The sequence below is a fragment of the Pseudopodoces humilis genome, chromosome 16 (genome assembly GCF_049639895.1).
Source record: "Pseudopodoces humilis isolate 2021_Gansu_Grassland_sample_001 chromosome 16, ASM4963989v1, whole genome shotgun sequence".
Lineage (NCBI taxonomy): Eukaryota > Metazoa > Chordata > Aves > Passeriformes > Paridae > Pseudopodoces > Pseudopodoces humilis.
The window spans coordinates 705,981-719,003 of NC_142215.1; the positions used below are offsets into that span (position 1 = coordinate 705,981).

At 63.5% G+C, this 13,023-nt stretch overlaps 1 protein-coding gene across 1 annotated transcript in view; it reads right to left on the reverse strand.

Annotated features, from left to right (window-relative positions):
* The window catches only part of ADAMTS7 (ADAM metallopeptidase with thrombospondin type 1 motif 7), a 35,084-nt gene that overhangs the window by 10,704 nt on the left and 11,357 nt on the right, over positions 1–13,023 (reverse strand). Inside the window, exons 11-20 of the mRNA XM_014250995.2 lie at positions 12,549–12,694; positions 11,116–11,285; positions 10,807–10,940; positions 9,891–10,011; positions 9,394–9,638; positions 7,640–7,781; positions 5,835–5,961; positions 5,201–5,414; positions 768–2,690; positions 146–298 (exon numbers count right to left, since the gene is read on the reverse strand). Coding sequence (XP_014106470.2) covers positions 146–298; positions 768–2,690; positions 5,201–5,414; positions 5,835–5,961; positions 7,640–7,781; positions 9,394–9,638; positions 9,891–10,011; positions 10,807–10,940; positions 11,116–11,285; positions 12,549–12,694 — 3,375 coding nt within the window. The remainder of the gene's footprint in view (positions 1–145; positions 299–767; positions 2,691–5,200; positions 5,415–5,834; positions 5,962–7,639; positions 7,782–9,393; positions 9,639–9,890; positions 10,012–10,806; positions 10,941–11,115; positions 11,286–12,548; positions 12,695–13,023) is intronic.

The window sequence follows — 13,023 nt, forward strand, 5'->3', positions numbered from 1 at the left end:
AAGTACTGTGGGATGAGTAGTTTAAACCCTGTGGCAAGTGCAAACCTTTACCCACGTGAGCCGTGGGGCAAGGAGCAGGCGTGAGCCCCACAGCCGCCTTGTCCCGCGGGTTTTGGGGACCTTCCCTCCCCGCAGGGCCCCTTACCTTGCTCCAGTTGCCCACACGCCAGGCCGAGCAGGGTCTCAGGGAGCACCTCCGGGCAGGAACGGGTCTGTCGGCCGCGGCACAGCCGCTCTCGGCACCGCTGCTGCAGCGCACCGGCCTCCACACCGCGCCCACACCGCACGTGGCCGAGCACTGCAACACAGGGACCTGCTGTGGCCACCCCACCGCCAGCAGCCCTGCCCTGGGGCCGGCCACCGAGGGAGCCCCGGGGACACAGCTCCGGCCTGGAACACCAGGAAGGGGCTGTGGGGTGATGTGGGGAGAGGAGCTTCCCCTCTGAGCAGCGCTCAGCCCAGGGGAGGAGGAGGAGGAGGAGGAGGAACACGCTCCTCCACAGCCCATTCCAGTGTTTCTGCTCTGGGTGGGACTGACCCTTCCTCTCCCTGCTCTGCTGGCTCCCAGGAGGATTCTCGGGGCCAGGGCTGCCCACAGCACAGGGGGAAAAGGGGCAGCACCCCGGGGCTGGGGGAGCCTTTAGCTTTTGTTTCTTAATTAGCATTAATGACCGCAGTCACTGACTGCTGCCAGGAGCCCAGAGCCAGCCTGCACAGGTCTCACATCCGCACTGGCCGTGTCACTTTTCATGGGACTCACCACGTACCTCACTCCAGTTCCCGACCTCCCAGCTGGGCTTGGCAGTGGCTGCTGCGGTGGCTGACAGTGGAAGCAGAGCCTCCTCCTCCTCCTCCAGCCTCTTCTCCCACAGCAGGGGGGGCCAAGGGGTGGCCTGGGACAATTCGTGTCCCCCATCACCAGAGGCAGATGTCCCTGGTGATGTCCATGGTGAGGGGTCCCTCGGTGATGTCTCTGGGGGTGTCCATGGTGAGGGGTCCCCTGGTGATGTCCATGGTGAGGGGTCCCCTGGTGATGTCCATGGTGAGGGGTCCCTCGGTGATGTCCCTGGTGATGTCCATGGTGAGGGGTCCCCTGGTGATGTCCCTGGGGGTGTCCATGGCGAGGGGTCCCCTGGTGATGTCCATGGGGGTGTCCATGGCGAGGGGTCCCCTGGTGATGTCCCTGGGGGTGTCCATGGTGAGGGGTCCCTCGGTGATGTCCCTGGGGGTGTCCATGGTGAGGGTGCCCCAGCAGTGACGCTGAGCAGGGTCCCATGGGAGGTCAGCTCGGTGTGGGGCGGGTCCAGGTGCTGGGACACCCCCTGTGTCCCCCATTCCAGGGGTGACCCTGCTGCGTGGGCAGGCGGGCCACGAGCTGGGGCTGTGGGCAGGGCTGGCACCAGAGCATCCTGCTGGGTGAGGCCGCTGGAGCTGAGCTGGGTGGGTGGCTCGGGTGTGGCAGGGGGCAAGGGCACTGGAGGGGCTGTTGTGGCCACCGAGGGCACTGAGGTGGGGGCTGTGGGGGCGTGCAGCCCTGGCTGGTGTCCCACGGGAGCCCCAGCAGCACCCGCAGGAGGGGGACTCACGGCAGGGTGGGGGCTGCCAGCACTCCCTGCCAGCCCCCAGCCCAGCGGTGTGGGCGAGGCAGGATCTGCCCTCCGCATCCCAGGGGACTGCGTGTCCAGCATCCCCCCGGGCACTCCTGCCCAGCCGTGCCGCTCCGTGGCCTGCGGGGCTGCACCGCTGCTGTCGCTGCTGGTGGCCAGACCCCTTTCCCCGGGGTCCCGGTGGCCGCTCCCTGCAGCCCTGGCTGGGCCACGTCCCTGTGTGCTGCCCGGAGCTCCTGGCCCAGGGGACACCTCCGGACCCGCTGCCTGGGGACCCCGGGGACCATCCCGCCCAAGGCTGCTCCGGGTGGGCACAGCCCCGTGGGGCTCATCCCAGGGTGGGTGGCCGTGGCTTGCAGAGCTCTGGGTGGGCGGGTGGTGCTCAGAACGGGGCACGAGCACCGCATCCTCCTCCTCCTCCTCCTCCTCCTCCTGGCCCAGAAAGCCGGGGGTGCTGTATCTGGGGGTGGCTGGTCCCACATCCTCGGGGAGCACGCTCAGGCTGTCCCTGGTGGCTGAGTGGCCGGGCTGTGTCTCTCGCTCATGCACAGGAGCGTTCTCCTCGGTGCCGGGGGGCTCCTGGCTCTCTCCTCCCAGCTCGGGGGTGAGCAGCCCCTCGGTGGGCAGCTCCCAGGGCCCCTCCGTGCCCTCAGTGCCCTGCTCGGGCTTTGGCTCCTCGCCTTTGCTCTCCTTCTCCGTGAAGGGATAGTAAGACAGATCCTCATGGAAGTTGATGAAGTTGTAATCGTAGTAAAAATCGTCAACAAAGATATTTCCTTTCCTGGCTGAGAAGTCCTCCTCGGTGATCACATTGACATCGTTGGACTCGGGGATGCTTGGGATTAAGGGGTTAAATTTAGGAATGCGGCTGCTGGGGACGTAATGGATTTCGTTAAATATCTCCCTGCTGGAGGAGCCGCTGCCAGACCAGTCTGCGTTGGCACTGTCCCATTCCTTGTGGCACTGTGGCAGGGAGCAGCCCCTGTGCGGGCTGGGTCGCTGGGCAGGGTCACAGGCGGCCCCCGTGCTGTTGCTGCAGTGGACAGGGCGGCTCTGGGTCCCGTTCCCACAGGTCACCGAGCACTGGCAAGGGACAGAGAGGGACAGGTCTGTGGGGCAGGCCAGGAGTGGTGCCAGTGCTGCTCCCTCCCTTCCGTGTCACCCTGCCCCTGGGCAGCTCCTGGTGTCCTCTCCGTGTCACCCTGCCTTTGGGCAGCTCCTGGTGTCCCCTCTGTGCCACCCTGCCTTTGGGCAGCTCCTGGTGTCCTCTCCGTGTCACCCTGCCTTTGGGCAGCTCCTGGTGTCCCCTCCGTGTCACCCTGCCCCTGGGCAGCTCCTCATGTCCCCTCTGTGTCACCCTGCCTTTGGGCAGCTCCTGGTGTCCTCTCCGTGTCACCCTGCCTTTGGGCAGCTCCTGGTGTCCCCTCCGTGTCACCCTGCCCCTGGGCAGCTCCTGGTGTCCCCTCCGTGTCACCCTGCCCCTGGGCCAGCCTGCAGGTTCTGCTCACCCTGGACATCAGCATCACTGCCCAAACCTCCCTCTGTGGCTGTCCCCGCGGCAGAGCAGCCCCGAGCAGGGCTGGTGCTGGGGACACTTTGCTCAGGGTGATCCCTGACCTGCACTCCAGGCACAAACAGCTTTCCCGGGAGATGGACGCTGGGCAGGGCAGGGCTGGGATGATCTAATAGGTCTTTCCTGTGACCTAGTGCCATGAATTGCATCTCTTCTTCTACAAGAGCATTCTTTGAAGCAGGGAATAACAACACGGGTGTTGTCCCAGTAGGGAAAAGGCAGAGGTCAGGAAGGAGCTTTGTTGGGGACACAGCACACCCCCATAATGGGCTCTTTGAGATGGCTCAGTACAAGAGAAGCTGGGAAGGAGAAGAGCAGCATTTTCTGCTGCATTTGGGGCTTGGAGCAACCCAGACTAGTGAAAGGTGTCCCTGCCCATGGCACGGGGGTGGAACTGGATGAGCTTTAAGGTCCCTTCCACCCCGGAACATTCCAGGGTTCTCTGGTAACAGCACTTGGCCAGCACCAGGCATTTCCAGGAGCTGGAACCAAACAGCCACACACCAGCACCTGAGAGAGGGCTGCACGGAGCTGCTCCTCCCCCTGGGACCGCACAGCAGCCAGGGAAAACAGCCCAGCTCCCACCGAGCTGGAACTGCCCAGCCAAGGCCTCCAGCTCCATCCAGGAGATAACTCCAGGCACCGCAGCGCTCGCAGGGGGGACGCAGGGAGGTTATTTACCAGGGCTGGGTTATCAGGAGAGCCCTTGGGACACAGATAAGGAGTGAGGGCTGCCAGGAGCCCCGTGTGGGAACACACCGAGCTCGATGGAGGGTTCAGCCTTGAGCAGGAGGCATCGGGGCAGGCTGGCACGGCGGGACATGCTCCTGCCAGGGCACAGCCATCCCGTGGGGGAGCTGGAGAACAACAAACCAGCCTTCTGACAGCATCAGCCTCTTTGGAACGTCCATCAGGCTGGATGTGTGGTGCTTCAGGGTCCTTCTGGGGTACCAAGTCCCAGTGCTGAAGCAGCTGGGGCCACCCAAACCCCAGAGAGCCCCTCTGGGTGCCAGGTGCTCCAGTGCCAGACGGGCACACGTGCTCCTGCCCCAGCCTGCTGCTGCTGCTGACAGAAGGACCACGGCTCTGGGGAGCTTCCAAACCCCTCCAACTCCCCTAATTATGGTGGTGGTGGAAATGGAAAAGAAAGAGGGCTCTCCCTTTAAATTAAAGGACAGAAAAATGACAGAACCTCAAAATCCCAAACACATTTCTCCTGGGCTCACAAATCCATTGGTGCCACCAGCGCAGAGGACAGCTGTGAGGGCTGGGGCTGGCCCTGCCCAGCACTGACCCACCAACAAACTGTAATTTTCCTGTTGAACCATTGCATCCATCTTTCTCAGCCCTTAATTGTGGTTTTTGTGGGCCCCTAGAAAAATATTCCCAACCCGCTCTCATCTAGCCTTCAAATTCTCTGCTCCCATTTGATTCCATTTGTTCCTTAGCAACAAGCTCTGTTCCCAGGCTCTCTCCTTTCTCTCCTGACATTTGTCTTCACTCTGAACACTTTTGGAACGGCTGCTTAAATCAGGAGTTATCATTTGCTGGTCGAAACCCTCAGCCTGTGGCTAAGCTGATTCCCATAAACACAAAAATAAATCAAGGCTACACAGAGTGTCACCATTAATGACCCCATGGAATCATCTGGGTTGGAAAGGACCTTGAAGATCACCCAGTTCCACCCCCTGCCGTGGGCAGGGACACGGGGACACCTTCCACCACAGCAGGCTGTTCTGACCATGTCCAGTTGGAAACCTCACCCCTGCCCTCCTGGGCACCCTGTGTGTGAGCTCAGAGATGGGGCAGAGTTCAACTGCCCAGCGCTCCTTCCTCGCCCTGAGACCTCTCCAGCAATGGAATTCCCGTCCCTGGGAGCTGCAGAGCCCACAGAGACACGGCCCCGGGTTTTCTGTCAGCACACCCATCGCTCCCGGCCAGGCTGGGGTGTCTGGGGACACCTGGGCCCGGCTCCCACCCCTCTGCAGGACACTGGGACACCCCCGGCGCTCCCTCTCACCTCAGACCAGTTGCCCACAGCCCACGGGGAGGGACAGGGCAGCTGTGGGTGACAGGGCGCGGTGGCGTCCGGCCTGGCCAGGTGCTGGCAGTGCTCTGGCTGCAGGGCCCTCTGCTCGTCCAGCCCCACGCTCTGGATGCACAGCACCGTCCTCTTCATCAGCCCCGGGCGGCCACACGTGGCTGAGCACGCCTGCCACTCACCCACCCACCACCTGCGGGGACGGGAGGGACAGGGAGGGACAGGGAGGGACAGGGAGGGACAGGGAGGGACAGGGAGGGACAGGGGAAAGGAACAAGGGGAAAAGGAAAGATCTCAGCCAGAGCAAGGAGCTGTGCCCCAGGATCCATCCCACTGCCCGTCACGGGGGGCCGTGGGGAAAGGAGGATCCCAAATGTGTCAGCCCAAGGTCTGGGAGCTCAGACGGGGGGGGTCAGGGATGGGATGGTCCCTGAGCTGTGCCAGGTTACGTGCACAGAGGCAGAGAGGAGATCCTGCCAGGATGGGAGCTCAGCCTGTGGGCAGGCAATGCCCTGCAGTGGTCAGGCAGCCCCAGGGACGCTGCCCTGGAGCAGCACAGGGCTGGGGAGCCATCCCCAGGCTGGGGAGAGGGGAGGGGAGCAGGGGCTCTCACCTGGCCGGGCAGGGCTCCTCGCTGCAGGTGCGCTGCTGGTCGTCAGGGCGGGTGAGCGCGTCGCAGAACCGCTCCTCCACCAGGCCTGCCAGCCTCTCCACGCAGTGCACGGCCTGCCGCTGCACCCCTGCGGGTGGGACGGACACTGAGAGCACCCTGGGGCACTGCTGGGCACTGCTGGGCACTGCTGGGCACCTTGGGGCACTGCTGGGCACTGCTGGGCACCCTGGGGCACTGCTGGGCACTGCTGGGCACTGCTGGGCACCCTGGGGCACTGCTGGGCACTGCTGGGCACCCTGGGGCACTGTTGGGCACCCTGGGGCACTGCTGGGCACCCCAGGTCACTGCTGGGCACCCTGGGGCACTGCTGGGCACTGCTGGGCACCCTGGGGCACTGCTGGGCACCCTGGGGCACTGATGGGCACTGCTGGGCACCCTGAGGCACTGCTGGGCACCCTGGGGCACTGCTGGGCACCCTGGGGCACTGATGGGCACTGCTGGGCACCCTGAGGCACTGTTGGGCACCCTGGGGCACTGATGGGCACTGCTGGGCACCCTGGGGCACTGCTGGGCACCCTGGAGCACTGCTGGGCACCCCAGGTCACTGCTGGGCACCACACTGGCACTGGTGCAGCTTCACAAACCCAACCCAAGCAGCCAGCAGCTGACAGGAGGCCCTCGGTGAGCCTGAGCCACCAGGACAGCAGAAAGAAAATGAAACCAGCGGCTGAAGCTGCAAGCCCAGGGGTGCTGAGGCTGCCCCACGGCAGCTCAGGCGCTGCAGGCACGGAGCTGCTACAGCCAGCCAGCCACCCCAGCCCGTGTGCCCAGGGCTGTGGGGAGCCCCTGTGGCAGCCCCAGCCCAGCCCGGGGACAAGGCACTGCCCAAAGCCCCCTGTCCCAGCCTGCTCGCAGGGGTTTCTGAGCGTCACCTCACCACGCTCCGGCCTCTGCCCCCGTTTCTGCAGCACGTACTTGACCTGTGACACGGAGAGCTGTCACCACAGGCTCAGCTGAGACTGACAGAACCCTGCTGAAGCTGCTGAGCTCTGGCTCCAGCACTTGGGAGCTGCCAGGGCCCTGGGACTCACCAGAGACTCAGTGTCAGCTCTCCCAAACCCACGGCTCCTCTCACATCATCACTCAGTGCAGGAAGAGGGGCTCAGCCCTCCTCCAGCTGCTCACCCTCACCCGACTCCTGCCCGATTCACTCCTCTATTTCCCTTCTCTTCTGCAAGCCAAGTGCTCCAATCATACAAAGGAAAGCTGGTTTTAAGCAAAGCCCATGTCCTGGCGCTCTGTGCTACCTAGAAAGCACGAGTGTCCTTGAGTTCCCCTTTTATCCAGCGCCAGCTGCTCTCCAGGAAGGGCTCGCTGCTCGCAGCCTCTCCTGGCAATGTTCCAGAAGTTTCCCTCTGCATCAGCTGCCCCAAGAGCTGCCCTGGGGACCCCGGGATGCCCAGCCCGGGGGGCAGGATGGGGACAAGCAAATGTCCCCACCCGGACACTGCGGGACCCCAGCGCCCTCCGGAAAACCCTGGATATCCCCCCCTGCAGAGGCCCTTCCACACTCCCCGATTTCTCTAAAGCTCTTTTGTGTCCATCCCCTGCCGGGTAACAGGACACCGAGCCGGGAGCGAGCGCTGACAAAGCCCCGGGGCTCCCGGGGAGCACCGAGCCGTGACCTCAGCAGATGTCCCTTTCTTCCTCCCCAACACCTCGCGAAACCCAAGCGCCAGCAATCCCCAAGGCTCCCCAGGGATGCTGCAGTGCCCGGAGCGGGGGTCCCGAGGGGCTGCACTCACCTGTCCCGCAGGTGGCCGTGCAGCTGCTCCAGGAGCCAAAGCGCCAGAGGAACTCGGGCTGCTCGATCTCGTTCTCGCTGTCGGCCGGGCGCTGGATCGTGTACTGGTACCTCACCCCGGGGTTGGTCTCCTGGAACAGCAGCTGGGGACACAGGGGACAGCAGGGGTGAACAGGAGCTGGGGACACAGGGGACAGCAGGGGTGAACAGGAGCTGGGGACACAGGGGACAGCAGGGGACAGCAGGGGTGAACAGGAGCTGGGGGACACAGGGGACAGCAGGGGACAGCAGGGGTGAATGGCAGCTGGGGGACACAGGGGACAGCAGGGGTGAACAGGAGCTGGGGACACAGGGGACACAGGGGACAGCAGGGGTGAACAGGAGCTGGGGACACAGGGGACAGCAGGGGACAGCAGGGGTGAACAGGAGCTGGGGACACAGGGGACAGCAGGGGACAGCAGGGGTGAATGGCAGCTAGGGGACACAGGGGACAGCAGGGGTGAACAGGAGCTGGGGACACAGGGGACAGCAGGGGTGAACAGGAGCTGGGGACACAGGGGACAGCAGGGGTGAATGGCAGCTGGGGACACAGGGGACAGCAGGAGGTGGCCGGGCAGGGCAGTGCAGGGTGGCATTGCCCTGGGGGCTTCTCAGGAGAGAAGGAACTGCCCAGCAGGGGCAGAAGGACTGAGCCTGTGCCCAGCTCCACAACAGAGCTGGATGGAAATTGGAGTAACACGGTTTGTGGAAGGTGTCCCGGCCCACGGGTGGAATTTCCTAAACTGCTTCCCCCTGCAAACCACGGGCTCCTGCTGCTCCTGTGCTTGACACAAGCCCTGCTCACAGCGCCTCCCGCACCCGCGCTCGCCAGGGCTGGGAGTTCATCCCTGTTTTTCTTAGCCTAAGCACTCCCATTATTGCCAAAGCTTTGTTGTTCTTGGAGCTTTGGCGGGAGCCAGGGAGTCTTTCCAAAACCTCTCCATGAATATCGAAACGTTCTCCTCCGAAGGTTTTAATTAGTCCGTGAATCCCAGAAAGTGATCTGTGGGTGCTGAGCACGCCAGCATTCCCATTAACAGCAGCCCTTGGCCCTCACATCCCACCCCGAGCTGCTGCTGAAGGAAGGGCAGGAGCAGATTTTGGCTGCTCGGGGGCCGAGCTCTGGGTGAGCCCGTGCAAAGGCGGGGATGCTCCAGGGACCGCGCTGGGCTGAGCCCCGGCTGCCAGGGCAGGGGGATCCTGGGGGTCCCTGGGGTGCAGCTCCGTGGCCATCACCACCTCTGCACCATGGCACCACGAGGGTCTCCAGCCTGGTGCCAGCTGTGCCATCATCTGTGGGATGATTGCCACTGGTGTCAGCAGAGCCAGGCTCGGCCTCCCGGTCACGAGGACATCGACTCCCAACAGCTTCGCATGAACTGGCAGCTGCCCCACTCCCGAGTGTCCAGCCCAGCCAGAAGCACTGGGGGCTCTTTCCCTGCTCCTGATGAGAGGTGGGAAAGGCCTCAGGGAATGGCTCCTTCTCCTTCCTCTCACTCTCCCATGTAAATATTTTACCGAATGTCGCAAAGGGGATGAGGCTCAGCTGGAAGTGCTGTGGGCTGGAAACACTTCCCGGGCCAGCAGCGCCTGCTCGGCTGCTCCAGCGCTGGCTGAACACACCCCGAGGAGGGCAGAGCCCATCCCGGGATGTGGGGAGGGGCTGTGAGGGACCACGGCAGCTCAGCCCCACAAGGAAGGCAGGATCCATCCTACCTGGATCCACACGGGCTCCACGGTTGGCCCTGGAGAGGTGAGGTTCTCCCAGTTCCCCGTCCTCCTGTAGGTGAAGGTGGTCCCTGCCACCCTGTAGTCCCCGTTCCACTGGATGGTCCAGCCACCATTCAGGAAATATCTCTCCGGGTCCTCGCTCCGCAGCGCCAGGAAATTCCCGGCTTCTGCCACCTCTTCAATCCGGATCTCCCGCGCTCCCACGGGGATGATCCCAATGTCGACATAACCTGGGAGTGGAACTGAGCATTGGTCTGGGTGGAGTCAGAGGAGTCACAGACGATTTTTGTCCTCGGGTGGGTGCAGTGTCCCCCGTGCCAATCCTTACACCTCTGTGAGGCACCAAACCCTGCCTTGCTCTGAGCCCACCCGAGTTCCCTGCTGTCTTATCCCCAGAAAATGGACAAATTGCAGCTAAAGGAGCAGCAGCAGCAGCTGTGCTGGGCCCGCCGTGCTCTGGGGGCAGCAGGAGGTGCCCTTACCCAGCCCCTCGCTGTCCTCGAAGGTCTTGTGCACGGTGTGGCAGGTGGAGCCGTCCCCGTGGCAGACCCCGCAGCGATCCTCCACCGCCTGCGAGTCGATCTCGTAGTCACAGCCCACGTTCTGCAAGGGAGCCCCGTCAGCCCCACAGCAGCACCCCCAGGCACTCACAGCAGCACGCCCAGGCACTCACAGCACCCCCAGGCACTCACAGCAGCACCCCCAGGCACTCACAGCACCCCAGGCACTCACAGCACCCCCAGGCACTCACAGCAGCACCCCCAGGCACTCACAGCACCCCCAGGCACTCACAGCAGCACCCCAGGCACTCACAGCAGCACCCCAGGCACTCACAGCAGCACCCCCAGGCACTCACAGCACCCCCAGGCACTCACAGCACCCCAGGCACTCACAGCACCCCAGGCACTCACAGCACCCCAGGCACTCACAGCAGCACCCCCAGGCACTCACAGCAGCACCCCAGGCACTCACAGCAGCACCCCCAGGCACTCACAGCAGCACCCCCAGGCACTCACAGCACCCCCAGGCACTCACAGCAGCACCCCCAGGCACTCACAGCACCGGCTGCACCGTCCCCAAGCCATTCACGCAATCCTGGCACCCCCCTGCCATGGGCAGGGACACCTTCCCTGGCACCAGGCTGCTCCAAGCCCCGTCCATCCTGGCCTGGGCTGTCTCCGGCTCCTGGAGGCCAGCGCAGAGGCTGACACAGCTCACCCCACGAACGCTCTCCAGGTGGGGAACGGCAAAAGGAGCCAGCTCAGCATGAGAGGCAGGGGATGCAGAGCACCCAAGGGTGGCTGCCAGCCGTGTTTTGTGTCCCCGTGTACCTTGCAGATGCCATTGATGCAGAGCACCCAAGGGTGGCTGCCAGCCGTGTTTTGTGTCCCCGTGTACCTTGCAGATGCCGTTGATGCAGATGTCGCGGCTGGCGTCGCTGTCGTAGCAGGGCGTCCCGTCCACCACCGCGTCCCGCAGCTTCTCCGCGAAGTACTCGTGCTCGGGCCGGCAGTGCAGCTCGCAGGGGTTCACTGGGGAACAGGCACAGGCTCAGCCCCAGCGCCCTGGGCTGGCTCTGACAGCACAAACCAGCCCTGCGAGCCCAGCCACGGCGTAAAACGCAGAACACAGCAGCCACGGCCCGCAGGGCAACGCTGCGACACCACCAGCCAGCCCCGAGCTGCGAGCTCTCTGCCCTCCACTCACTGCTGTTGGGCACTGGTGTCCACTTGTAGAGCTTCCCCTTGTAGAGCATGGGGTTGAACTGGCTGCACTGGAGCTGGCGGAAGGAGGGCTTGTCCGGGGGACAGCGCCGCACGTTGCAGATCCGGAACCGCTTCCGCTCCCCCAGGCAGTACCGGCCCCCATACTTGGGCCTGTGGCAGGGAAAACAGGAGGCACAGGGGGCTGAGAGGGGCACAGCCCTCGGGATCACAGAGCTGTGCAGCGGTTTGGGTTGGAAGGGACCTTAAAGTCCTGTTCCAGCGGCTGGGATGGGCAGGGACACCTCCCACAGACCGGGCTGTCCAGCCTGCTCCCCACCCCACCCAGAGCTCCTGACTCTGCTCCTCTACTGCCCAGGGAATGGCAAAGCTGACACTGGACATTTTAAAGCAAGAGAGACTTGAGAAGCATCAACGATGTTTTTCTCAGATGCCAGCAGACCCTCACACCACGGCCACCATCTCCCGCCTGCCCTTCCCTTCCGTCACACCTCTGTCCATGGCCCGTGTCCCCTGACCTCGTGAAAATTCCTTCTCCTGGGCACACTTTGCTGAAGAGAATGAAGCTCAGGATTATTTCAGGGCTGTGTTTACATGCTCTGCCCTGAGGGAACGGCTGTGGGAGGGGGGATGCCCAGCACACATTTCCTCACTTCATCCCAAGGGCAAAGCTGAAGATTTACCTCCAGGGGCCAAAGCAAACACTGCCCGGGAAGTTCCCAGTGTTTGCTCTCCTGCCTGCCCACAGCTGTGTCTGGAGCACTCCATAAACCACCACAGCACCTCTGCCACAGTTCATGTCAAACCCCAGTCCAGGTCCTGACCCAGGACCGAGATGACAGAGCACTTCCCTCGGGAGCCCGGCAGCACGTGCTAAACTCACCCGAGGAAGAGGATGGGCAGAACACGTCTGGAAGCGTCAGGAGCTCACTCCTGGGGCTGCCAGAGCTCCCATGCCACCCCCTGGAACATCTCTACAAAGCCCTTTTCCCCCCACCCCAGGGTGCTCTGGCACCAGGGGTTTTGGCTGAATCCAGTGCAATGGTGATTTGGTGACCAAGGGGACATCTGGGAAGCAGATGGGTCAGCCCAGAAATCCCAGGGTGGAGATGGCAGCTCCTCCAGCAGCGCCCGGACACTTCCAGGCAGGAGCCAGCGCTGGCTCCTGGAACGCAGCAGGGTGATAAACTGCAGCAGGATTTTTCAAAACAACTCTGAATCAGGCTCCAGGAATGCCTGGTTTGCTGTTGTGTCACTGAAGGGCACTGGATGTGTTTCACATCCCCGAGCGTGGAGTCTCTGCCCCTTGTTTGAGTCACGCTGCAACACTCCCGGGGCAGGGGATGGAACCAGGTCCCTTCCAACCCAAACCAGCCCAGGCTTCCGTGGCTGTCCCGGGGCTCGGGGCTGGCTTACGTGGGGTGGCTGCAGTGCCTCTCAGCGCTCTGCACTCCTGCACCACAGCTGCGGGAGCACGAGGCCCAGGAGCTCCAGGAGCTCCAGCCGCCGTCGATGGGCTCGGGCCGGAATCCCACGGGAACGCACTCGCCGTTGAAGCACCACTGGGAAGGGGAGAACAGCTTGAGGATGGGGAGCGCTGACCCCTGGGAATCCCTGCTCTGCCTGCAGGGAGGTGCCTGGGGTCAGCTGGGCTCTGCCACAGCCTGGAGCTCCTCAAGCCATGGGAATCTCAGAGGTGCTGGGCTGTTTGAGGATTTGAGGGAGGCAACGCACCCAAAGCTCCATGGAGACCCCTCAGCAAGGGGATTCACAGCCCAGAGGGGCTCAGAGGTGCCTCCCCAGGGAGAGCCTGGTGCTCTCCTGCCATGGTCATTAACTGTGGGTTTCACCTTCCCAGGGGACTCAGGTGATCCCAAGTGAGGGCATCCCT